At 40.4% G+C, this 27133-nt stretch overlaps 4 protein-coding genes across 8 annotated transcripts; 2 read left to right on the top strand and 2 right to left on the bottom strand.

The window, feature by feature from the left end:
- Positions 1-509: 509 nt before the first annotated feature.
- On the bottom strand, positions 510-5166 carry LOC127753761 (GDT1-like protein 2, chloroplastic). The gene is made up of 10 exons (XM_052279185.1): positions 4815-5166; positions 3446-3599; positions 3172-3355; positions 2515-2562; positions 2049-2145; positions 1720-1880; positions 1373-1438; positions 1059-1109; positions 865-969; positions 510-745 (listed from the first exon to the last, which is right to left on the bottom strand). Exons 1-10 carry the CDS (start codon positions 4924-4926, stop codon positions 680-682), a joined length of 1044 nt encoding a protein of 347 aa, XP_052135145.1. The 5' UTR covers positions 4927-5166; the 3' UTR covers positions 510-679.
- A 4314-nt stretch (positions 5167-9480) lies between these two features.
- On the top strand, positions 9481-16977 carry LOC127755755 (uncharacterized). Its single transcript, XM_052281413.1, has 10 exons — positions 9481-9564; positions 10104-10345; positions 11214-11319; positions 13428-13705; positions 14881-14986; positions 15106-15453; positions 15530-15606; positions 15685-15809; positions 16177-16428; positions 16607-16977. Exons 1-10 carry the CDS (start codon positions 9481-9483, stop codon positions 16627-16629), a joined length of 1641 nt encoding a protein of 546 aa, XP_052137373.1. The 3' UTR covers positions 16630-16977.
- Positions 16978-18113: 1136 nt separating this feature from the next.
- Positions 18114-21717, top strand: LOC127754437 (uncharacterized). Its single transcript, XM_052279973.1, has 6 exons — positions 18114-18276; positions 19421-19493; positions 19949-20042; positions 20745-20861; positions 20946-21003; positions 21075-21717. Exons 1-6 carry the CDS (start codon positions 18244-18246, stop codon positions 21474-21476), a joined length of 777 nt encoding a protein of 258 aa, XP_052135933.1. The 5' UTR covers positions 18114-18243; the 3' UTR covers positions 21477-21717.
- Positions 21718-22102: 385 nt separating this feature from the next.
- On the bottom strand, positions 22103-26882 carry LOC127754435 (glutamyl-tRNA(Gln) amidotransferase subunit B, chloroplastic/mitochondrial). 5 transcript variants are annotated; one of them, XM_052279971.1, is made up of 9 exons: positions 26632-26882; positions 25704-26352; positions 24790-24999; positions 24062-24202; positions 23762-23965; positions 23296-23493; positions 23009-23077; positions 22506-22622; positions 22103-22407 (listed from the first exon to the last, which is right to left on the bottom strand). In XM_052279971.1, exons 2-9 carry the CDS (start codon positions 26316-26318, stop codon positions 22327-22329), a joined length of 1635 nt encoding a protein of 544 aa, XP_052135931.1. In that variant the 5' UTR covers positions 26319-26352; positions 26632-26882; the 3' UTR covers positions 22103-22326. The 5 variants fall into 5 exon arrangements, with proteins under 5 accessions (XP_052135931.1, XP_052135930.1, XP_052135928.1 ...); XM_052279970.1 differs by having other exon boundaries at positions 25704-26368; XM_052279968.1 differs by having other exon boundaries at positions 25704-26380.
- Positions 26883-27133: the final 251 nt, after the last annotated feature.

Below are 27133 nucleotides of genomic sequence, written 5' to 3' on the forward strand. Positions count from 1 at the left end.
ATTCTCCTATCACATGACGGTGAGCCACCGAAATCACAAAGAGGGACATAAAGGTTGGGGATTTTCGTGGTGCTAGGAGGTTCGCAAGAGCTCCATAAAAGAAGAGTTTTCAGTTTGTTAGTACTTTACATTTGTATGTGTAGTTTGTGTAGGACTATGTGTAAGCTAGATAAAAAAAAAAAATCCACGGTAGGAAACCATGAAAGCAAGGGATCATATATCGTTACCACTTAACAAGCGAAGCAATGGGACAAGAGTCAGTCAGATTAGCCCTGTCCAGCGGATCATAGATCATTTAGAAATAATAATAATGTATCAAATAAAGAGTCCTACGATTAAGTCACATTCTTATAAATTAATAATAAGTTATCTATTTCACAAAACAGAATAATACTTTATTCATTTCATTATAAACATAGTATATACTCTATAGTATATGATACAATTCGTCTCTCTAGGGCATATAGCTGATAGTTTGCGTGCTGCAGCTTAGCTTGCGTGTGTGTTGATTGTGTTCACGTCAATTTGTTTTCCAATAGTAAAGGAATCGCTCCTGAAAAGGAGGATAATGCCTACTAGTTACAAACAACAAGGACAAGGCCCACTTTTGCCCTTAAAACCTTAAAATAGGATTAAATTGACCTACAGAATCCTTTACAAGCTACAAATTCTTCAGATATTAGAATACACCAAAAAATGTGGCAACAGCAAACAGCAAAAAAAGTACTCCTCCTATCAGGCCAACCTGGAAAATTGTACATTCATGTAAGTGAAATACCCAAAAACCTAAAACACAATAATACCGAGAGCATTAACTATTAAACCAAAACAAGAAACCAAGTTAATTGTACAAATAACTTTTACCAGCTTCTCAGATAGGTAGTTGGCAAGGAATGCTCCCCCAACAATTGCAAGGAAAGTTGCAACCAAGTGTCCAGCTATGGCTCCGCTTGCGACACCAAAAGGAGACTACAAAAACAAAGACATGTTTTTTTTATGGTAATACAAATCTAAACTAAATTATACATATGCATTCTGTTGCCAAGTCCAAAACAAACCTGAGCAGCACCTAACGCAATTGTAGCCAGCATAGAGCGATCTCCCCATTCCTTCCAGTAAAAATCATTTGGTGAGCAATAAGGTGTTAGTTCACTACGCCCTTTGTTAAAAAATAGAACAGCTATTTTGTTTCGTTCAAACAAGACTTTGACCAACCAATAACCTATTAGAACATAATTTTTGTGACACAAAATTTATGTTATTAGATTCATATTCGGAGTACTTTCGTATGATTATGCTTTTGTATGGCATAAATGATACATTAGTACAGCAATGTTAGTCAAAGCCTTATTGTACATGGGAATCAACTTACTGCAAAGAAAACAAGGCTGAAAGACTTCCAAAGGACCTCAAGAGGACTAGTCAACTTTTTAGCCACCTGCCACAAAGTAGAAACAACCTTCAGTTAAAAAAAATAAAAAGGTGAAGAGCAGAAAACTTATTCTGATACTTAAGTTTTGCCCCCCCCCCCCCCCCCCCCAAAAAAAAAAAAGAAGAAGATGGTTTTAATAAATTCTCAAGAGCAGCAGATGCAAATGTTCCAAATATTTAGTTGGCTACTGCATGCTTCCAGCTTTGCAGAAAGTAAATGCAAAAGCAAAACATTTATATGATTTGACAAAAACTCTTCATAGAATCAACATTCTGAAAAAGCACAACCTTCTCCTTGACAAGCTCCTCAGCCTCAGCCAGCTCCCCAGATTCAGAGTTTCCCTGAAGGTTTCCATTTGCATTAACTGGAAGTTGCCATGCATCTTTTATTGACTTGAAACCAAAAAATGCCAGGAGAGCAATCGCAGCATACTCTCCTATAGGTAGTGCTGCAAAAAAAAATAAATAATAATCATGTATCAACAAGTATGTCCATTAGGATATCAGAGATACTTATGGAAACTTCCAAAAAGTAAACCCAAGTGCAGAAAGAATGCCAAATATGAGTACTAGAAATTACATAGAGATATTGCCAGAGAAAGCATAGTAGTTTATACTTGTTTGAAATTGTGCTGGTACAGACTGAAAAATCCTTCCAATTATAACACTCACAATAGTCATTAGGGAAAGAGCAGCCATTGACCCAAGTAAAACCTGTTCACAAAATTACACAGGCACATAAATGTTAGAGTGACTAGCCAAAGGGAGACATTCTCTAAAATAAAAATGAAAATTGAGGGAAAAATATATTTCTCTAAACCCTTAATATAATTCAGTTGCCCGGCGGAGAATCTTAATATAATTCAGTTATAGGTAGAAAACAAGTCTTTAGTTTTTCTTAAATGACAAAACCATCATTTTGAGGTTGTATCTTTTAGTTCGGTAGTGACATTTTATTATTAATCGTTTTTTACATGGAAGAACATATTAAAAGAAGAGAGCAACACTGTGAAGAGAAAAGAAACAACTCAAATAATCGGACAATAACTTGAGACAGATCTAAATCACCATGCCCAAACGTACCAATGCTCTCTGATATTGCATCGCAAGAAGTGCAGCAATGAAAAATGTCTGCAACAAAAGAAGGGTCAGCGCAACAAAATTTCTTTGCTTGCCCAAACATATTAAGCATATAGCATAAGCTTTACAGAATGGTAAAAAAAAACAATTCTTGAACATAGCTCCAAGCTAGGAGAACACTGAAGATCATGTAGCTACAACTAAATGATAGTAATACAAGGAGAAAAATAGGATCTACAGTAGGTATGACTCCAAAACAGTAAATGAGTAATTCACTATGAAGATAATACAAATCCAATTTGACTGAGTTGACACTCAAGTTGTAAAGCCTTGAAATATCATAATTTAGGAGCATAAAAGTACATAAAACTACTTACTGCTTAGCTTCATGTATAGAAAACAACAAGAAGGTCTCATCATCTATCAAATTGCAACAATAAATACTGTGATGTAGCATGGGAAAGAAATGAAACTATAGACATTTGGTTGGACATAGCAAATGTGGATGACCTATTTATTTCAGAAATGGAGCATCAGAATGAAAACTCTAAGAACCATAGAATCCAGACTTCATAATTAGTCAAAAGAAGGTAAAGAGCATCTGTAATGCATCTAGAAGGATAAGGCAAGAGAAAAAGTCAACTTTAATGGACTGTATACCTTATCCCCAATCTCAGATACAAAAATCAGTGTAAATGCTGCCGTGAAACCTGACTTTGCAAGCATCGCTACAACTGCAGATGGTTGTCCTTTAAAGAAAACAATAAAAGCGGATGCCAGAGCACATAGAAGTAGCACTGCAGCAATGGATTGAGGGTAACGAGATCCTGAAGGTGGTTTTGTTCTGCCAACCAAAGCCAATGTGCAGTTTAATGCTATTTAGAAGAGATTGGGATGAAGATTGAGTTAAACATAGTAGAGTATAGGAACTCACGGTTTGTTTGAATCTCTGGTAGCAGAACTATCCAAATGTTCCCCATGGCTACCTGCTTCGCCACCTTCATAGCTTCCAGCTCCAACATTTACATTGGATGTCTGCACTCTAACATTGTGCCGTATTGGTCTCAACCATGGTAACCTACATCTCACTGTTAAAATAAAACTATGCAATCAAAATAGTATAACGATGCCTGTCCAAATTCAAACAAGAAATCTTACAAAATGGAGTCATTATGCCTGAAAGTAGCAAGGGAAGATGGTTTTAGGTGGTGGCATGAATCTAAGGCTCCTTTGACATTAAAATGAATTGCGGATGAATGTGTAGAGTTGGAATCCATAACAAACAATACGATCAACTTCATCAACGAGTTTCACAAAGAAACAATGATACTTGTATTTGATCTGAGACATGGACAAGAATTGTTTTTTTTTTCAAAAGGTTGACAGAATTTGATGAGTAACCAATCCCAGAAAACATGGTATTTATATTTACAGAAAACAAAAACATCTCCTTGATGCTTTTTGTGCCACACTCCTCAATGTCGCATTCAAATTCCATCTGTGCTTACTATTTCAGATCCATGTGCTGACAGGAAACAACAAGCAAGCTGGAATTCATGGCAGCGCCTAGGATGAGATGTGATCCATGTGTAATTGACTAATTGTGGACGAGATCTTGCTGTCTGGTCAATGAGAACAAACATAATTTATTTATCTTGGAATTTGCAATGGCATAGTAATCCAAAGCCCACCAAATTATCTCTCCTGTGCATACAATACAGAACCTATCTAATTTTTCCATCCTACACAACTTAGGAGATCGATAACCTGAAATCGGCAAAACCTGATGCTAGCTTGAAACAACAATTGGGGTCTAAAACTTATCATAGGCTAAACATTTACATTTATTATGAATGCAACGCCCATAATTTTGGGTTTCTCTATGCCACTATGGCACTATCTGAAACATTTTGGCCCTTCCTCCATGACACTATCTGAAATTAGACTAGGGGTTGTTTAGATTGATGTCATTTCAAACCATAACATTTTTTGGTAAAGTTGTCAAAAATGTGCATCCATTTAGTTTTTTTACCAAACTCTGGTAAATACATAAGAAACCCTGCCAAAACTTGGCAGTATTGCCAAATTGCCAAAAATTGGTAAAGTTTATTTTGGCTACAATCTAAACAAGACCTAGATTACTGTACTAGTAAGGATGCCACATATGTTTGATTGAGCCACATTGACTGACTGGCCTGATCATCAACCATGCAAGAAGCGTTCGAGCACAAGATCCCTGATTATTACTCTAGTGGGGCGTGAGAGAAGAGGAGGAAGGGAGCAGGACATAGAGATGCCCAGACCTTGTCCTTCCACGAGGCACCGCCGCCGCAGAAGCAGCGGCGGCCCTGCCCCATCCTCGCGCCTCCTGCTGGCGGCTGGCACTGCGACGCCGACGGAAATGGCCGTTGCCATGGATCGAAGAAGCTCCGGCGTCGGTGACGTGGAGGAGGAGGAGCAGGAGGAGGCGGCGGCAGTGGGAGGGGAGGCGCCCGCGGTGGGGGTAGAGGGTGAAGGGGGAGGCGGCGGCGTGGGGGGAGAGGGCGCAGGCGCTGAGCCGGCGCCGGCGACGGCGACGAGAAGGAGAGGAGGCGGGCGGCTTATCGGCTTCGGGAGTTCGGTAGCGCACACGTGCCAACAGTTCTTCTTCTTCGTCTTTCCTTTTCCTTTTTTTTAAAAAAATTATTAAATTTCAGAGAATCAAAGATTATTATAGGCTCGAAATTACATGAAACAACATAATCCCTCCGTCCCATAAAAAAAATTGTAGAACCGGATATGGCATATTCGTCTAGATTCATAGTACTATTTTTCATAGTATTGGCATGGGCGGCTTATATAACTTGGGTACTATGGTCATATTCCAAAGTTAACTTTGCTAACGTAGTAGCAATTTTTTTTAAAAAAAATGGTTATCTTATATGGTTAAAACTTTTATACAATGGATCAAAGAATTTTTTTATAAATTTAAGATTTAGTTTTAGAATTTATTGGTATAGTGTATCGATGAATAATTGGTCAATGGTACCATTTTGTGAAACTCTGCTCACATAATACTTAGGTTATATGCCAAGTAATTATTGGTATGCATGTTGACCATTATTTTTTGGGTCATGTAAATTTTACCTTCGAAATGCATGATGCATGAAAAGTTGTTAGAATACGATAAACTAATTAGCGCAGCTAAGCTGGCGATGTAACTAAGCACACGTGCGTGCGGTTGCGCAGGTGCGCCCTACTCAATGGGTCTTATTGGTCGAAGGAGATATAGGCATTCTTTTTCATATTATAATTGATCTAGGAGAGATGGAAAGTTATCTAAATCTGGTGTTTGAAAGTAAAATTTTATGATAGATACTTTTTCAATATAGATTTATTTCAAATTTTAAAAGTGAGTAAGCTTTCAACTCTAAATTTTAATTTTTCAATTCAAAATTTTAAAGTATTCTACCCAAAATATTTCAAACTTTTTAACCTAAAGTACGAAAACTTTAAACTCAAATGTGAAAATTTCAACCTGAACTATAACATTTTCAACTCAAATATGACATATCATTGTACAGTGAATCCGGACAGCTCTTCCAAGATAAGTTAATATGGTACATGATGTGACATATTCTAATACTACAAACCTGGACAGTATGTCCATATTCATAGGGTTTCTCAAGTGCATCAGTGAGGCTCAACTCTGGCAAAGCTATTGTCAATGTTTCAGCACAAGAACCAACAAAGATGAAGCCAAAGAAACCAACTCCTAGTGCAGTTCTTCTTCCTCCTTCATGGGAGTCTACAAAGTTGTGATGTAATGACAGCTAAATCTATCTAATTGTGATGTGTGATGTAATGATAGTTGTGTAATGACGGTTGTGTCTAGGGATGCAAGTGGGTAGTCCCGCTATCCACATAAAAACCCGTTTGCTAGTTTATTTTCCACATGGTAGTACAAAATTTAGAAGAAAAAATGAAGTAGAAGTAGGATAAGTGGGCAAAAAAAGCCCGCTTGCATCCGTGGTTGTGCCATGTAATGACTGTTGCCAAATGTGGCTTTTGTGCTAGGTAACTCTAGTTGCCAAACTGATGTGTGAAGGCTTTATATTGCATCATACTATGTCCAATTGCTACTATGCTGGTTAAGTGAACCTAATTATGTGCTGCTATGCTGGTTAAGTGAACCTAATTATGACTTATTCTGCTATCAAGATTTTTAGACTTGTGTGATCCAAATTGTGTCAACTATTCTTTCCTGAGATTGAATTTATCCCTGTCGATTGTTATGTGAAGCCAATTGTGCTACCCACTTGTTACGACAGACAAACACATATTCTGCTGTAAATGAATCAAAATTATGTCATGCCATATACAAAAAATCAACTAGCACAGTTTGTAACATATTCTTGCCAAATACTCATTGCATTCATAATGCAAGTTGTAGCTGCAAATACTACAACGTGCAGTTCACATTCTTGATACCATCACAGACACGACAAGAACACAGAATATGACAACAATCGAGAGATAAAATCTCTCATTCTCTAGCCTAGTGTTTACGTACTAATTTTCTCTGCATTCTCACAACCCAAGGCTTTGACTGACTCCAACTATTGCCTGGCAGCATCAAGCTATCTGCTCTTCTCCTCTGCATTCAACCTCTCTTCTTGAAAAGCCAAAACCAGATCTTTATTCTTCTTGCTCATTGACCAAACCAAATCTCGCAAGTCATTCAACAAATCTCACATATAAGTGGTTGTTGGCCCATCAAACCAAGAAAAGAAATTGCATCTTTGAAGCATCTAGGCCCCCGTTATTAGTTTTGGTAATTAATGACAAGCACTAATTGTGGACTAACCGTTGTCTTTGAGCTATATACATTTAAGTTAGGTTCACATCATGTGTGCGCATGGATAATTATCGATGGATTAAAATTGACGGCGTAAAGCAAAAGGAAGAGAAGACGGTAAACTAGTGTTTTCATTTTAAATTGATCGAGGCGTTGGGCGATCAAAATTGTGCTAGTTTATTTATAGGTTTGCCGTACTATTAAGAGGGGTAATGATCTAGCAAAGATATGATTTTAATTGCCACATTAGGTCATTATGCATTTAGACTTGTGCTCACATGTCACAACACACACACACAACCACTTTGTATTCATTGTCTCGGCCTGACCAGGGGCAGTGGCGGTCTGACGGGCATGCCCTGGCCAGCCCCAAGCCGGCGGTCTGACCGGTGCATAAGGCCGGTCTGACCGGCGGCACTTGTGCGGTCAGACCAGCGCCCTGGAGGTCGGGATGGTGTTGCTCGGGGTGGCCGATACAGAGTCGACAGAGCCGTATTCGGTCAGACCGAGCTGATGGCGGTCTGACTGAGCCGAGGCCGGTCTGACTGGCCAATCAACTGCGGTCTGACCGGCCAGGCCAATGGGGCTCTATGACAGGGCTACAATGGCTAGTTTTCTAGCCGTTGCAGAGTAGCACGGTCTGACCGGCCACATATCTCCGGTCAGACCGGCAACACACAGAGTTGGGGGATTTATCTCCGGTCAGACCGGCAACACACAGAGTTGGGGGATTTCGCCTCCAACGGCTAGTTTTGGTTGGTGGGAGTATAAATACTCCCCCTCCAGCAGCAAGGGGCCTCTCTTGGTACCCAATTCAATTGCATACACCCCTTGCATCTCTCACACACCCACTTGAGCTTTGTGTTCATCCATCTAGTGTGTTTGAGGGTTTATTAGCCAAGAGTCAAGTGCATTACTTCATTGTAGAGCTAGTGTGGCACTTGATTGATCATGTTACTCTTGGAGGTTGCCGCCTCCTAGACGGCTTGTGGAGAAGTTGCCCTGTGACCTCTCCGAGAAGATTGTGGAGGAGGCCCGGTGCCGGTTTGTGAGTTGTTTGGAGTTCACCACCTTCGGAGTGAAGGAAGAACTACCTCGAGTGATCGAGGCTTGGGTAGTCCTCTCCGTGGGCTGGCTCCCGCCTTGCCCACCCCTTGACGAAGGGGGCGTGCGGTGGCTTCGTGGTTAAGCGGTGGAGTTGGGCTCGCCTCAACGGGGAGTAGGAAACCGGCGAGTTTCCGAACCTCGGTGAAAAATCTCTTGTCTCCTTGTCTCATTTGATTGTCGCATTTACATTTGTGTAATTTACATTCCTAGAGACATACTTGAGATCATATCACCCTAGGATTGCAAAACTTTGACATAGGAGTGTGATTTACTTTCCTAGAGAATTAATTGAGCCACTATCACCCTAGGTTTGCAAAACATAACTTAGTTGCTTAGTTAGACTTAACCCTCACCAAGCCTAGCAACTTAGGTTAGTTTTGATTAGGTGTCTTTTAGTTTTTAAATTGCCTATTCACCCCCCTCTAGTCGACATCTCGATCCTACAATCCTACAATCCCCAACCACATACTTCACTCCCCGATCCAAATCAACCCACCAAATGTGACCAAATAGGCAACTTACCCAGACATTGTGACATTTGAAGTACCGATGGCTAGGGTTTTCGATGCTCCACAAGATCCACCATGCAGCCTTGCTGCCACACTTGCACATCACGGTCGGCTGGTAATCAAATGGTCCAACCCTATACAACATGGGAGAAGCAGATGGCCAATGGGAACTCGCCAATGACGAGTAGCTTCTCGAACTAGCCATCGCTGACACACCGCTCCCCATGTTGCCGCCACGTCGCCATCCCCGCAACCTGCACCTTTGTTGTCGCCAATGTGTCGAGGGCTAGTGTTTTTATGGTGTGGTTTGGGGATTCAGCTTGCGAAGAACACAAACAGATTTAACTATTTACCACTCTTACAAGTGACAATTAAAGATTTGCCACTAGACCCCACATGTCATAGACACATGAGGGTCCACATGTCATACACTGTGAATGAGACATCTTAAAAGTGGTAAATAGTTAAATGCACCCCTACTCAACCCCTCAATCGACGTGTTGGCTCAGCTAGTCAATGGGGTCAAAGATGCCAGGTCGGATGAAGCTACCTCCCAACCCACCTGAGAAGTTGATATGCATTGGTTTTTGGAGTTGGCGGGTTTTACAGTTAAGCGATGTGATTCAACCAGTAGCATAAATTGAGGGATGCACAATAGACTTGTTCCTTGTAACTATATCAGGTATGGATAGTTAGATTTTTTTTTAATTTTTTGAACCTTTTTAGCTTTTAATTTTAAAACTAAACCCTTTCAAAATTTATTTCCAAAATCTGAACCTTTTGGCCACGCTAGTCCGCCTGGCGTGGCAAAGCAACAATGGCACGCCACCTGCAGCGGGCGTGAAAGTTTTGTCCTGCGACGCCAGCGAGAGCGGTGTGACCAAATAACGCTGCCACGTCAGTGGGAGCGGTGTGACAGTATTGTTTTGCCACGCTAGTTTGGCTGGCGTGGCCGTGTGGCCAAAAGGTTCAGATCTTTAATATAAATTTTGGATGGATTTATTTTTAAAATTAAAAAAATTAAAAAGGTTAAAAAATAAAAAAAATTCAGATAGTTATGGATCCGGCTCCAGCCAAACCCAACCCAACTCGGCCCGGCCCGGCCCAGTCGATCTCTTTACCTATTACTCCGTACGCAGCATTCTCCCTCGTGTCATTTTCGTCCACGCCGAGACGAGACGAGACAGTCGGGCGACGGGACAGCAGCTGCAGCCTGCACTGCAGCACAGCCGTCAGCCGCCTCCCCAACCTCCCGCCGCCGCCGCCGCCGCCGCATCCGCATGGAGCCCGACGCCGCAGCGGCCGCGGCCGCCGGCGAGAGGGAGGCGGAGATCGAGAAGGCCTTCCGCGCCCGCCTCCCTGACTTCAGGAAGCAGGCCGAGTGAGCGCGCCCGCCCTCTCTCTCCCTTTCCCTCTTCCACCCCCCCTCTCTCTCAGGCTGTGGTCGGCTCTCCCGCGCGGGATGGTTTGGTCTACGCGGGCGCGGCTTCTAGGGTTCGTTCCTGTGTCTTTGGCTGCCTGCCTCGCGTCGCGCCCGGGAGGTTGTTGGCGGTGGCAGCTGGTGCACGCTTGCGGGGGGTTTGGTGTCCGCCTTTTGGGTTTCGAACCGGGGAGGGGTTTATGGCCTGGTTGGTTGTTTCCAATCTTCGATTTTAGTTCGGGATTCTTCTGCTGCTACGGGTGGTCGGCAGGGTTGTGAAGGAGAAGCAAGGGGGAGTGATGCCGATTCCTAGGGTTTAGTGGGGGGGAGGGAAACCAACAATTTCGTATTAGCAGGTGTGTGCACCAAATATTTCTGTTCTACCTCCAAATTCGTCAGGTTCTAGCTAGGATTTGACAAGGTGGTACTTCTGATTTCAGAAATGTTGTGATTTCAGAAATGTTGCTGGGCGACGGTTGGTTATTTAGTTGCGCAGGGTTCTGAAGAACCACGTGTAGTTGCAGCCTTGTATTCAGCATTTCAGCTATTTAAGGATAATAATGGCTGTGCATCAGATTTCTTGTGTCTCTCTAGGTATTTAAACCTGTAAGGAAGAAATGAAAAGGGTTTGGCGATATGTGAGTGATAAATGTATATAGCTGCTGCATATAAAGCTTCCTAGGGTTGCATTCTCCCTAATTTTCACGCAGGCAGGAGAGGTCGATGCTTTCTTCTAATTACTAGAAATTCGAACCTTTTCTGCTCTCTAGATCTCTTATATTGGTCAACTATGAGGAATGACACCACATATATTTTTCTTTCTTTTCAGCTCCTTAACCCTCGAAGGTGTAAGAAGAGCACTGGAGAAGGACATGGGCTTGGAGAAACATTCACTTGACGCCCATAAAAAGTTCATAAAGCAATGTGTAGACAAGGTACGGGTGGACATTAATGTATATGGGGTTTGGTGCAGTGCAATAATTAGGAAAAGAAGAACATTTGTGCAACTAATGTTTTTGCTGTATGAACCTGGGAGCTGTACAATTTTGGAATTTCCTAGTGCAATAGTTAGGAAAAGAAGAACACATTTGTGCAACTAATGTTTTCTCTCTATGAACCAGGGAGCTGTATAATTTCCTAGTTTAAACTCTTGACTCTTCACTTCCAACAAAAATAGAAACCACTGATTTTCAGCAAGAAAAAATAGAAACCACTGATTTTCCGTAAGATAGAGATATATCGTATGTGATCTTTGGTTGATCTGCCTGCATCACGGAGTAATAGGCTAATAGTATGTTAGTATTTCTATATAATTTAGTAAACAGATAGTATGCCATGAACTGGTTAGTCTAAGATTGCCATCTAACATTTCTTGGATCTTACTTCAAAATGTTTTAATATTCACCTACAAGTCATGGGTCATTGCCTATGATAAACTAAATTAATTCCAAAAGTAGAAAGCCTGGTTTATTAGTTATGTTCAAGGCCAATTTTTGACTTTTCAATCGTCTGCGGAAACTAAGTAAACATAAGTACATAACATATTTTGTCAATAATGCGGAATAAATGTTTGCTATTTAAACACACCGCTGCAGAAACAATTACTCCTGCTTGAGTGCATTAATTTGTGCAAGTGATTTTGTGATGCACTGTTTCAGTTTACATATACTCCCTCCGTCCCACAATATAGCTACCTTTAGGTTCAAATTTTGTCCCAAATATAACTACCTACAATATGTAGAAAGTAACTTTTACCACACTACTTCCCATGCTACCCCTAGTAGGCCATATCATCCCATCAACCCTCGAGATCCACACCCACCCGTACTATTCTTGATTCCCGTCACCTCACCATCTATTAATGAGGGACTTTTAGACCTTTCACTCCAATCCAGAATTCCTCAAAACACTCCTATGTAGCTATATTTTGGGACGGAGGGAGTACATTAGCTTGGGGAGCTGACATGTCAGCATGCATTACGATTGGGCGTTTGAGCTGTGCGAAAAGAATCAGTTGAACAATCATAAACATGTTATTGCAGAAGCAAAAAAATGAGTATGTTAACCATTGGCTCTGAGTATCTGACTAGTACCGGTTTCTGTTGTTACAGCAGTACATACCAAGACGAGACAGTTGGCATTTTAAAGATTATATTGTAATTAGGATCCTGCCATGCAAATCTCAAATTTGGTAGTTTATCATGGTTGGTTACGCATCTTCAGGATTCCTTGTTTAGAGATGGACAGATGGCTTCTTAGTGGTCAACTCAAGCCATCCTCCATCTATATAAGGATGATATGGTATTATGATGTATTTTATGTTGGAGCAATGGAGTAACAAAAGAAGATAATCCGAATATCAGTTTTGTTGTGTTCTCTTCTCTTGGCCTGCTATTGTGTAGATCTAGTCCCTCCTAACCAAGTCCCGCATTCACAGAGCAGCATTCTACCTCAAATCATCACTGTCCAATGTCTCTTTAACGGGTGTTGGCTCATGTTGTGAACTAGTTCAACATCAGTTACCAATTCTGATACAATAAAAGAATGACTAGAGTACAAAACAAGTATTTACCTAACCAGTATTTCTGAAGATGAAATATATTAAGCTCACATGTGTTGATATAATCTTTTCCTTTGAGGAATATATATTAAAATCACCATTCACAAGCAGGAGCCACAAGGATCTCTTTGGAACTTAGACACTGTAGAGACTAGAGAGAATAATTGAGTCTGTCCTTATATTTGTTACAATTGTGTTATGGAAACCAAATGTCTTGATATTTCAAGTGTCAAGCTGTTTTTCTTGAACCTCTCTTCACCCAGTTTATGCAAATTGGTAATGAGATCCTTTAATTCAGATGAATAATTACCTTTATTTAAACTTCTGAAGGTCATAAAACTTGTTCAGTTGTCATTTATACTTTATATTCCCAGTTGGAACCTGTTAGCTTGTATTTGGGAACTTTTAAACTTTATTGAACTCTGATTTCAGTACAGTAATACTCATTTTTTCCTTTTTCTTTTTGGCTAAGCACATCAACAGGTTTTTTCTGGTTCTGATGATGACAATACGAATAATAATGCACCAGAGAAGGATGAAGCTAAAGATGACCGTTCTTCTAAAGAAGAATCAGAAGATGCCCAACCAACATCTGACTCGAACAAAATTTCCTCCAATGCTGATGAGCCGGTGGCAAAATCCAGTGAGACAGATAGAGATCAGGAGGGAGACAAAGATCATAGTTCTGGCAGTGACATTAGTGAAGCTACGATAAAAAATGCTATTGTCAAAAGGGCCTCATATTTTAGAGAGAACTCAGAGTATGTGTCCTCAACTTGCCATTCTTAAATTATACTTATCATTGAAACTTAATAGTTAACATGCACTCCAAATTATCATGTGTCAGATTGATCAGCGAATCATTGTACTTGACTACTTGTAGAGTTGTAGTCTCAAAAGCCTCTTGCTCTGGAATGTAATGAAACCTTGTTTTTTTAAAAAGAAATATTTAACCCCAGTACATCACAGAGCAGATATCTGAAAAGATACTATCATGTTATTGTAATTTTTTGACACTAGAAAACAAAACTGGAGGTTGGGGCAGTAAAATGAGTCAACCAAAATATAGTCAACCTTTTGTGACCTGATTAAGTAATAATAGAGAAACCATTTAGTTGTTCCACATCTTGCGGTGAAACATATGAATAAGGGACGAAAGTAGAGATAATTGCTCCCATTGTGTGATGCAAGCGGTGAGCAGGGAGATTTCGTTGCGTGCTAGTTCACTTATACAATTCTGAATGACAAATTTGTGGGGGGCCATGCCGAGGGAGGGGGGGGGGGGGATATGGGTCTTAGCTGGTAAAAGAAAAGGCCATTGAGTCATTCTTAATGTAGACCGTCTAAAAATGAACAGGAGCCCAGTTGTGTGCACTGATCTGAATATACATTTGGAACATAATGATTGAAACTGTTGAGTTTTACAAAGAAAATTGCCTATATGTTCTTAAAACATATCATTCTTGTTGTTAAGAGTGGTGTGCGGCCAATATTATATAGGACATGATCATATGTGATGCAGTTCTTTAGAGTTATGAACCAATTGGCGATAAACGGAAATATAGGAATTTGCTTATATTGTATGTGTTCGTCTTGAGATGAATTCTTAGGTGCTAATGACTGATAAACGACACATATTAAAGAGTCTATTCTAGAATATCTGAGTTTCTAGCTTTATTATTTGGACATTTGGCAAGAAATTTTGTAAGAATACTTAAATCGTACCATCATATTTTCCCCCTAAGGATGTGGTTACTTCCTAAGTATGTCCAATCATGTTACTTCAGCATTTTACTTTATTCTGGTTTAAATTTTGGATTCTGCGCCATACGGATGCTTGCTGCCACCAAAAGCATGTTCGATGTCCACTTTACCTGCTCATATTGCATTTGGCTAGTCAGCTTCAGCATGTATTCACAATATGAAAGCAATGCAGAACTATTACTTTACAAGGAGTTCGCCGGACTTTAGAAGAAGATCTCAAGCTTCAGAAGAAAGCTTTGGATGCTTACAAGTCTTTTATTTCGACGGAATTAGACAATGTAAGTTTAAAGTTTGCATTGAGGGTGCGGCGGTGCACACATGTATTAGTTCAGATGCATGTTGATGATTGGACTAAGAAGTCGAACTCATTGTATTTCATTAATTTTCTGTGTGACAGATTCTTCAAGAACCTGCAAATGGGACAAAGAAAACTAGTAAAACTGAATCTCATAAGGATTCTGGCCAGAAGACAAGCAAAAACTCTAAGAGAGCTCGTCAAGACTCTGATACTTCTGAAATAAATGATAGCCATTGTGAGAGGGGAGACAGTGATGAGGATGCAAGGCCAAAAAAGAAAAAGGCTGAAAAGGGCAAAGCTGTAAAAAGGCAGAAAAAAACTACAGTGGAGAAACAACTGTCAAATTCAAAGGCTAAAAAGGTTGCCAAAAAAGATTTAGATAAAAGTAAAGAGCGGAGTGGATCAGAAGAAGATAATTCAAATTCATCAGCTGAAGAAGATAATAAGGTATTTTGTGTGAGTTCTGACTGCATGATTAGTGTAAATATAATTTTAGCTAACTTGTTTATATCTCAATATGCAGAAAAAACGACAAGTAGCTCCAGCTTACGGGAAACGGGTGGAACGGCTGAAGTCAATAATCAAATCTTGTGGAATGAGGTACTTCTGCATGCTTGAATGCAGTTTTATGGATTTTCGGAATGATAAATTTACCGACTTATGTTTATTTTTAACTAGTATCGCACCTACTGTGTATCGGAAGGCAAAGATGGCTCCTGAGAGCAAGCGTGAAGCCTGTTTGATAAAGGAGTTGGAGGATATACTTGAAAAAGAAGGATTGTCAACAAACCCCTCTGAAAAAGGTTCATTTGTTGTTAAATTGTTTACAATAACTTGTGCGGGAAAAGTTCATCTGTTGTTAAATTGTTTACAATAACTTGTGCGGGAAAACTTGTGTTGAATTGTTTTCTATTTTTTCTATACTTCTATGGGTAGGATTAGGATGTTTGGTATCACAGTCATCATTCAATTTGCTCCCAAACTATGAACACTACATAAGGTGTATGTGCCCAATAATAAGTTATTACTGTTAAATGCAATCTTATGACCTCACCTATTTCTCTCCTTTTTTTAGTTGGTTCATTTATGAGTGGCATATAAAGCTGCGTATATATGGCGTAAAGCATACCTATATAATTACTTGACACATGTTATGCTTTCTTTGTACAGAAATTAAAGCAGTCAAGAAAAGAAAGGAAAGAGCAAAGGAACTCGAGGGCATAGATATGAGCAACATTATCACAAGTTCTCGTCGGAGAAGTACATCGAATTTCATACCCCTGCCAACGCCTAAAATAGTAGCTGATAGTGATGAAGATGACGAAGAAGACGCAGAAGATGACAATGATGAGGAGGTGAATGTGGAGGGTGGAGATGAAGGTGACAATGATGATGGAAAAGCTGGCGATGGATCTGCTGATGGTAAGATTCAATAATACATGGTATTTCAATTTCACTGTCACCAGCTAGTCATTTATAATCTCATTAGTTATTGCATCCAGGGGAATATCCAGTGGCATTTACAGCATGTTCAGTGTTATTTCGCATTCCAAACGATTCCATATCTCTTTTTCTCAATAAAATCCATATGCTTCTGCAGATGCTGAGCACGACAGCGATTGATTCTTGCGGTTTCTAAGGTGGAAGCAGGCAATTCTGACCATGCAAGTTCATCTCATGTTGATTTGGCCTAGAAGCCTAGTTGGCTGTCCGTGCGTGGATGGAGGCAGTTGTTCAGAAGTTTAACTTATGAGTTTATTCTGTTTATTCGAAACATATTCTTTAGCTCTAGCGTTGGTGAAACATTAGCGCAGATGATTCTTGTAGCTCCCATCTCATTATTATGTATAATATATATCAGGTTTGTTATCTGAATTTTCGATCGTGTATTCCTGTAGACTCTAGTTTGAAAGCGGCGTGACATTCCTGTATCGGACAGTTATTTTATTAGTTCATCACTTATAGTGTACACTTTTTTTTGGTGGTGCTCTATAAAATATTTTAGAGGAGGAATTCAGCTTTTTTTTTTACTATTTCAAAATCTATTTGGTATTTTTTTATAATTAGCAAGGTTCACTTAATATTAACTATTCGCTCCTGGTAGCAAAGTTTCATATTGTGATCTGATAGGCTTACTTGGAAAATCAAACAAAGTTCTCAAACCGTTTGATTTAATTAAATGTAGGTTATAGGATATCGAAATTTAATTACACAGTGCTACATCAGTGTAGTAAGAATTTGTAAGAACTGTGTAAAAAGTGAGCATAGTCAACTAAGGTTTCTTGACTATAAAAGCAAGTTTAATAGTATACTTAGCTACTAGCTCCAAATTATCTATAGTAAATTTAATAGCTAATTTATATAATAGTTACTTATAAACATATACTACACTATTAATTCATGGTCTCATCTATCATGCACACATTGTGTTTTGGAGTCTATGCTGCAGTTGGCTACAAATATATTGCATGTTGCTCTTCTCTAATTTTTTATCTTCTCTTGTACCTGCTCTAAGGGTACTTGTGGTGGAATCAGTCCATTCGGGTTTAAGTTCTACACTCAATGTGAGTGTTCGTATTTACCATAATTATTCTTTTAGTGATAGGCGACATAACTATCGATAGTGAGATATTCATGGTGATTTTGTCAACTTCAAGATATATTGGTCTAGTCTTTAGAAGGTGTTTACGAGGGTAGGCTATGCATGTATGTTCATAGGGGTGAGTGAGCGTATGTTATGAGTGTTTGTGTACTGTAACGTGGTTCTTAAAAAAGAGAAGCTGGGTAAGACAAATTTTCGTATGTACGGATTATTTCTCCTTGCATAAAAAGAATTAAATTGCCAAGTTGGGCCCCAAAGCACACGGAATCGCCTTGTTCTCCAGGCCTAACGGGCCGGATCGATCCCGCCAACCCGGGCCCCGCCTTTTGTGCTGACGAACGAAAGGAACACAGTCGCCGCACACATGACACGCACGAACGCCTCTCGTGTCGGGTCGGATCCGGATCCGGATCCGGATCGTGAGACGTCGCCGCCGCCCGCGCGTGCTCTCCTCTCCTCTCCTCTCGACTCTCGTGGTGGCGCAGCAAGAAGAAAAAAACAAAAGAAGAAACCGAAGCGTCCCAAAAGAAAGAAAAAAAATCGAGCCAAAAAAAAAAGGAAAAGGAGAAAAAAAAGGTCGACTGCGATAGCGTGGAGGAGCGGAGGCGGAGGCGAACGCGAGGAGGAAGACGAAGATGAGGAAGAAGCTGGGCACCCGCTTCCCCGCGGTACGTAGCCCCTCCTCCCCTCCCCTCCCCTCCCCTCTCCTCTCCTCGATCTGCGCTGCGGCGGCGGGGCGGCTCGTGATCCGATCTGGTCGGCGCGCGCGGATCTCGCGGCGGCGGCGGCGGATCTCGCCGTTGACCGGCGGGGTTCTTGCGCTTCTCTCTGTGCGGTCGCGCTTCGTCGCCGGGTGGTTGTGGGGATTCGGAATCGAGAGCAGGTTGTGGTGGGGTGCTCTTTGTCTGTGTTGCCTCGCCAGTGAGCTTAGCTGAAATTTTATTTTTACTCACTCTCGTGTTGAGTTTTCTTTCGGTTCGTTGGTGGATGGAGGTGGTTCGAGGTGGTGGGGCAAGTGGTTCTACTGGGGGTTTGGGTTTGGGTTTGGTGGAGGGAAAAGATTCTTGAATTCGAGGGCGAGATGAATGAGCAATTAGTTCTGGTAGGTGCAAAGCTGAGCAGGCAGCTAGCTAGGATGGGCTGCAATTGGTTGCAGCTGCTTCCAGGATGCGTGTAAAGAGGGCTGGATTTCTCATCTTGTAGTTTGTTTCTCATGAGATCTCCTCAACACGCGAGCTTGTATCGCACTGTTTCTGGAGGCATGAAATGGATTATGGCCTGCTCGGGCAGTTTCTGGAGTTCTTGTGCAGTAGAGTTCTACTTGTGTGGCATATATCGTGAGCTGTATTGTCTGCTGGGAACCTGTTCTACGTTTTATACTGCTCAAATTGTCATGAGATGGGCATCAGCCAGAATTTCAAATTTACACAGAACTATCTTCTTTGAGAGTGCTGGTATGAATTTTAGCTGAATACTCCCGTCTTCATTACTATTTTGAGACCTTTCCATGTGACATGGCACTGTGAACTGCGTTTTTTGAGACCTCTGATTACTGAACGTTTTGTTTTGTTTTGTTTTTGTTTTTTTTTTCCCTCTTGCCTGTACTGATTACTGAAATTTAGATTTTTCTTGTTAGTGTTTCTTAGCATTACCTTGTGTGACTTTTTCATGATATAGGACGTACTCTTTAGGATTACCTTGTGTTCCCTACATATCGGTATATCAAGTGTATGCTGGAGGATTATATATTTCAAATATAACCCAGTTTTGAACACTGTGAAATCATTTTTTCTGTTCTTTTTGTTGTGACAGGCACGGATCAAAAAGATCATGCAGGCTGATGAGGACGTTGGCAAGATTGCACTAGCTGTACCTGTTTTAGTATGTAAGTTTTGACAACAGCCTGTGCTACTTCTTTTTGGGTATTGATGTAGCCATGTAGTATGTAAACAGTTGTGTTATCGCTCCATTCTCTCTAGGGGTTGGTACTTACAAAAAAATGCAATCAAGAAAGCATTCTGCCAAAAGTTTGTCTTACATTCAGTAAGCTGAACTAGCGACAAGTTTGCTCTGCCACATGGAGAAGAACCCAACTCGCCTTTTTATGCCAAGTCACTGGTCACATATTTTGACATCGGTTGTTGCCCATTAGAAAAATAATCGTTTTGCATTTCATTTTTGTTTCACTAACTAATTGATACACATTTTCTTGTATGATAATATATGTGTTTTGGAGTACCTTTTTTGGTTTGTTTTGCGTAATGTTACAGTTCTAGTTATTGCCATGATAAAGCATACAACCTGAGTGCCTGACATTCTGAGTTTGTTCTTTACGTGCAGCGAGGGCCCTTGAATTGTTTTTGCAAGATTTAATTGACCGAACTTATGAAATTACACTGCAAAGTGGTGCAAAGACATTGAATTCCTTCCACCTGTGAGTTCTATACCACTGCACTTTTAAAATTTTACTCCGCATTATGATTTTGTGCTTTTATGGAGTGATGTACTGTTTATCCTTTCATGTTTTTGTGACCTATGAAAAGCTTGTGTTGAGTTCCATTGAAGTATAGCAGTGTCTTTGATGAATTATTCTGGAACAAAGAATGATTTCATTTTTCTCTACTATAATTTCCATCAAATCTGGTTATCTTTGTATTATTGTCTTCAAATTAATTAACTTAAAATCTGAGTTTTTAACACGAAAGCAAAGTTAAGTTTTCACTCTTTTTTTAACCAATTTGAAAATGGCATATGCTTCTCACTGCAAGTTGATAATATTGTGGTATTTTTACGTGAGCTCTAGGAGAATATGGATGGTATGTCTTCCAAATTTAAATTAGACTCGGACGATCCTGCTTATGGGTCTAAATATGTCTGTCAGACTCTATTTATTATTTGTTCATCTTTAAATTGAGCTTTAATTGATGTTTATATAAATAATTGATTAGTTTTTTCTTAGTATTCTGTGAGTGTTGCTATACGAATGTCCTCTGTTCTTTACTGTGTTCAATTTCAAGCTTTGTTAGCTACAAGTGAATAAGACTTTTGTGTTCTCTGTAAACTGTTTGCACAATTTAATTTTTGTTGGATGTTTCAGCTTTGTATCTTAAGTGGTTACTTGTCTTATATAATTCAGAAAGCAATGTGTGAGGAGGTACAGTTCTTTTGACTTCCTAACTGAGGTTGTCAACAAGGTACCGGACCTCGGTGGCGCTGACTCATGTGGAGATGATAGAGCATTACCCAGAAGAAGGTAAATTCACATAATATAAATGACTGCCTGACTCACTGTAGAAACTACACGTACCTTATTAATGCTTGAAATTCATTTTTTCAGAAAAGCCTTGCCAAATGGAAGTGACCCAGAGAATGAGGAATCTCGATCAAGCAAAATGGTATATCTTCTCGCATAACGCATTAAGTTTTCACACCGGGCTAGTCGGTAATAGAATAATTGCTTTCGCAGGCCGTAAGAAGTGCAAATATCAGTCCCAGAGGACGTGGGAGAGGTCGAGGTAGAGGTCGAGGACGACCACCCACCAAGCGGAAGGAAGTTGGTTATGTACAATTTGAGGATGAGAGCAGCATGTTTGCTGATCAGGGCGAAGCCTTACCAGGAGAGGAGACGGTTCCAGAGACCATCCATGGCACCGAGAGCGTACCTCCAAGCACACACCCTCCAGCAGAAGCCCCATCGGCAGCAGAGATACCAGCTCCAAATCCAAAGGTGGAAGAAGCGAAAAACGACGACCATCAGCCGGATTGGCCTATGCCAGATGCGATTGGAAACATCGGTGTCGGACCATCCGGTTTTGGACATCTTACGGTGCAAGTTGACGAGGATGAGGACTACGACAACGAGGATTAGCCACGGCCATCTTCTGATTGTTATGCACTAACAGGGCAGTTCTCCTGGTGTTGTAAAATGTAAATATGTAGCTGCAGCTAGCTGTGATGTGCTGCTGATGTAATGCAGTATGTAGTTGCCCCGTGTAACTGTCTGTTTTCCAATAATTGCTTGCTAGTTGCCTCACATTGTTGACATGATTGAGTACTGAAGTGTTTTGTCAGAATTAACCCGGTATCGAAGCAGTGATATTCTGTTATAACGTGATATTGTACCAGGCACTAATTTTCTGCTATCCTATTATGGTGTAATCTAAAAGTAGAACATCTGATTTCCTTCTCCATTTTGAATTGAAGTCATGCAAGTACTAGATGAAAATGTGGAGTATCCAGTGTTCAGTGGGAACAAACCAGTGTTGTATTTGAAATGTTAAATCTAGCTCCATATAGCTGCAGCCTGACAATTACCAAGTAAAGCTGCCAGTAAACTAATGGATGAAACAAAATTCTACAGTTCACTTAGTTCATCATACTGGCCATGAGCATTTGCTGATCATACTGGCCATGAACATATTGCAGGTTGCAGGTTACAAGGACTCAACATGACTCAACATGAAACTGTTCCAGCAAAAAGGAGAAGGCAGTTAATTGGATGCATAAATATTCATCTTTTTATTATGTAAATTATGCTGCTTTTACAAAAATTTCTTTCAGAAAAGAAGAAAAATAAACTACCCACAAAGTAGTAACATTTACAACTACTGGAGCTAACAGAGAATTCATCATTGAAAAATAGACCCCAAATTGCAGGGTTTAGTTCGATTGTCCACTCGTGGACTATAACATGAGTCTTCGTTTGTCGACAAACCCCCTCAACTATTGGCCTTCAATTTCTCCCCGAGGATTTTGTTCAACAAAACAGGATTAGCTTTACCCTTTGATGCTTTCATCACCTGGAAACAATTGAAAACTAAATAATTTGATTAAACAATTGAAATAATTTGATTATAACATGCTACCATGGGGAACAGAGAAATCAGAATAGACAAACCTGGCCAGCAAAAAATCCTTGCAATTTAGTTTTCCCGGACCGATACTGCTCAAGTTGCTTTGGATTATCAGCTAATACTTGATCTACCATTGCCTCAATTGCTGCAGGATCTGCTATCTGAGCACAACAAATTTCCACTTCAAAAAAAGCCCAGCCAGAAACCAACACATTGAAATTGTATCAACTAAAAGCAGACAAACATGGCACAAACAAATTATCAGGCTTTCCAGCATTTAATGTCATAAGCAGTCATATGCATTATTTGCTAGTTCCCTAGTCCCTACTACCCCTAAATAGTTTTAGACTAGTGCACAAAAAGAAAGTAGCTAAATGACTGTGATGCCCTTCATTCATTCATACTCACATTGAGTAATAATATAGTCTTTTATCCATCATGGTAATATTCATATAGCAAGGGCAAAGAGGAAAAGAGAGAAAACTACTAGGATGACTCATATTTATATACTATGGTTCTGGAAATTAAGAAAGGTGACTACAGTTACCTGAACCAAATCTTTCTCCTCTATCACAGACTTGACAGTTCCACCTTTCGCAATGAGTTCAATCAGAATCTGCAAGGACAGATTTAAGGATGCATTATCCAAAACTAACTAATGGTGATTAAACCAGAAACAGATAATAGCAGGAAAGGCATGCAGCACTAACGATAGAACAAAAATTAACTTTTGTGCCTATCTCCAGATAGAAATAATAAGAACAGTCAAAACTCAGTCCTGGCCATCATATTCAGTACAGAAACAACAGTCAGAAGAAATAGAGGCAAATCTACCTCCTTTCCAATCTTCCCACTGATAGTTCCATTCTTTATAGATGCAATCAATTCAGAAAGCTCCAGAGGTGTTAATTTAATTTCATCAATGGAAAGTTTTTCATTTTTCAAATAAGCAGCAATGTCACCCATGATCCAGTTGGCAGCCAACTTTGCATCCGCGCCGTGCTCAAGGGTAGAATCGAAGAACCGAGCAACCTGGGAGGAACATACATAGATAAGGTCGTTAAAACTGTGCAAACAATGCAGAAATTGAGTTGTCCAAGAAAAGAAGAAACTGGAGGGACTTTTCAATGAAAAAACAAAGCACTACGTGATCATGCAAGCCTGAGAAATAAAACATTTAAATAAATAACCAGTTCAAGATGAGTTCCTCCTGGTTTAAAATGCAGAGATATCTAATCAACTGCAGTAAATATCCACATCCATCGCAAGGGGAAAGGAAAACAATACAGAAGATTATTACATTATCGTCATTAGCAAGGAAAAGAACATCTTGCATGCTGAGTCCCATATTCTCGAAGCGCCTACGCTTTGCTTCAGGAAGCTCTGGCATTGAGTTTTGAATTTCATCAATGTACTCACTAGTAAGAACAACTTCAGGAAGATCAGGCTCAGGAAAATATCTATAATCAGCAAGTCCCTCCTTTTTTCGCATTGTAAAAGTTTTCTGAGGATGCAAATAAACAATAAACAGCGGAGTTTAGAAATGGTAGCAAAAGGACAATGGGCGGAAACACAAGTTAACAAAGTGAGACATAGTAACCTGAGAAGATTCATCCCACAGCCGGGTTTCTTGTACAATTTGATCAGCCTGACCTTCTTTATGAAGAAGAATCTGCCGGGAGATCTCATAATCTATTGCCCTACTTATTGCAGAAAATGAATTCATATTCTTTATTTCAACCTGGCAGCCATTGAAAGAAGCATGTGATGAAATAAAAGTAGTGAATAATAATACACATAATAAGACAAACAACTAATGGTGCGCTTTGAAAACAGTTCCATTGTAGCCTTCATGTTTGCTTAAAGTCTCCGGGTCCTATGTCACTGAATCTTTCCCATGACCACTTCTCTTTAGGACATGCTATTTAGAAGTAAAAGAAAAATCTATAATTTTCACAAAGAGAATTGACAAACATACACAAAGGATGCCTGACCAACCCTTCAGAGAAGCAAATGTCCGAAGTGGAAGAACATTTCAGGAATTGCACCGAATGACTAAAATGTATCATGTATTGTCCCAACATAATTAGCATATCTTGTCAATTCTGTATGCAAGGCTGGAAAAAAACTCATGATAATCCATATATTTTTTTGACATAAAGTGATATCATCATTTGAAACTGATAGATTGCAGGTCTAACCTAGGGCTTACAACATGCTCTTTACATAAGTTTTTGCACTGGTGGATGATAAAATTACGAAATCGATAGCAACATGTGAACATAGCATAGCAGTCAGCTAGGGAAGTTCTAAAGCTCTCATGATTACCTTTGTACCAAAATTTGATTGTCCAATTGGCCGAACAGAAACATTCACATCACAGCGAAGGGAACCTTCCTGCATGTTACCATTACTCACGCCCAGGTACCTAACAAGCCTCTGTAGCTCAGCACCATACTCGGCAGCCTCTATCCCTGTTCTCATATCTGGCTCTGAGACAATTTCAAGTAAAGGAACGCCAGCCCTATTTAAGTCAACCTAGATAAACAGAATAGAAAATGCTGATCAATCAGTTTATATGTGTAATAACTGCTTCTGTAAACTATTACATTACTGTTTTCAGGACAAATGTGCTTCATTTTCTTGAGTTTTGTGTGAAGACAGGCGAAAGACTTCACAATTATCAATATGTTTATTCTTGTCTCACATTTATAAGAAATCAAATCCCTTGTATCAGTAGATATTTTGACTCCTAGACAGAGGTTTGAGACAATTCTTCTCCTGAGGAAGTTGCTTCCCTGGTTTCCCATCTTTCATTTATGGATGGGTTGTTTTAGAAAATCTACTACTCCCTCCGGGCTGATAATACTTGTCGTTTTGGACAAGGGTGAAGTCAAACTTTAGAATCTTTGATTATGAATCATTTTTAAAATATTTGTCTTTCAAATATGGTGACTACATGTATAGATTAGTCTTAAAAAGTACTTTAATAAGATCATATATTTGCTAACAATTTTATACATATTATAATGAAAAATAATGGTCAAAGTTGTTTTTTGGAGACCGTGCCCTTGTCCAAAACGACAAGTATTATCAACCTGGAGGGAGTATTACACTGTTGTAAATGTCAAAATTGTTTCTGTGGTTCAGAGTCATGTTATGCAGCACATCAGAATAGCATGACAACTTAACAGAGTACAGATTCCATAGATATTATTCAAGACAGGGACAGCAAGGAAAACCTGAGAGTAACTCCCGGATTCAGAGTGAAGCAGCTTGCCAGCATCTTCTTCCATATGCACCCTTGTGACCCCAAATCTCCTATGCCCACCGCCGAACTCCACCGGAAGATCCAAATCAAGGTAACCCTCCTTGGCAATGGGAATGTCAAACTGCGAAATCTGATACCCCTTGGGCAGGTCCGGGTAGAAGTACTGCTTCCGATCAAACTTGGACGTCATCGCGATCTCGCAATTGAGAGCGAGGCCCAACCTCACGGCGCATTCGACAACCTTTGCGTTAAGAACGGGCAGCGTCCCAGGGTGCCCCATGCAGGTGGGGCAGACGGTGCTGTTCGGCTGCGACCCGTAGCTGTACGGGCACGAGCAGAACGCCTTTGTGACCGTCGAGAGCTGGACATGGGTCTCGATCCCGATGACCGCCTCGAAGCCCTGCGCCTTCTGCTCCGCCGCCTCCTTGGTCGCCAGCTGAATCGACTTGGGCGCTGCGGCCCTCGCGCTCTCCGCTCTCGTCGTGAAGCGGGACAACACCGGAGTCTGCAATGTGGTGAAGAACAAGCCAGCATTCCTTCTAGCTACAACCAGCGTTCGCATCCCTCTGAGAAGGGTCAGTGCCATTGTGCGCCCTAATGCAGGGAGGGACCTGATTTACCTGAATCCCAAATTTGCTTGGAAACAAACTGCTATTTATTAGTAAATGTACTATCAAGCACGCATCATCATCAAATTTGCTTGGAAACAAACTGCTATTTATTAGTAAATGTACTATCAAGCACGCATCATCATCAGAGAAAGGAAATTGGGGAAGAATAATAATCTAATTAATTAGGGGGGGGGGGGGACGAAATCCATCCAACCCCACCCCGGCGGATGAACATCCACCAATCTACGCCGGCTCGAGAAGTGGCGCGCCAGGAGAAGAAGGGGATACCTTCAGTGCGGTTCGAACCGAGATGGAGGCCCCGGCCCCGGCCGCCGCGTCGCTCCTGGCTCCAGACCCTGCTCGCCGGCGTGAGAGAGAGCGAGGAGGCTGCGTCTACACTCCACGCCGTGCTTCGTCGGCGGGGGGAGAACGCCGGCGCGGCGGGCGGCGGCGGCGGCGGCGGAAACAGTGGATAGAGGGGAGTGGGAGAAAGGATATGAGAGGGTCCACCAGTCAGAGGGTTTATGGACGAAATATGATTTTTTTCTCCTCTTCTTCTTCTCATTTATTGGGTGGGTCGTTTAGTACTTAGAGGCATAAAGCGCAAAATAGTATACTACTATTTTTAGTTAAATTTATTTAAGTTTGATTAATTTTATAAAAATGTATAGTAATACTTTTAATAAGAAACAAACATATTATTAAAATATATTCAATATTAGATTTAATAAAACTAATTTTATATTTAGATGTTGATAAATTTTTATATAAATTTGGTTAAACTCAACAA

The sequence above is a fragment of the Oryza glaberrima genome, chromosome 11, assembly GCF_000147395.1.
Source record: "Oryza glaberrima chromosome 11, OglaRS2, whole genome shotgun sequence".
In the NCBI taxonomy this organism is placed as follows: Eukaryota; Viridiplantae; Streptophyta; class Magnoliopsida; order Poales; family Poaceae; genus Oryza; species Oryza glaberrima.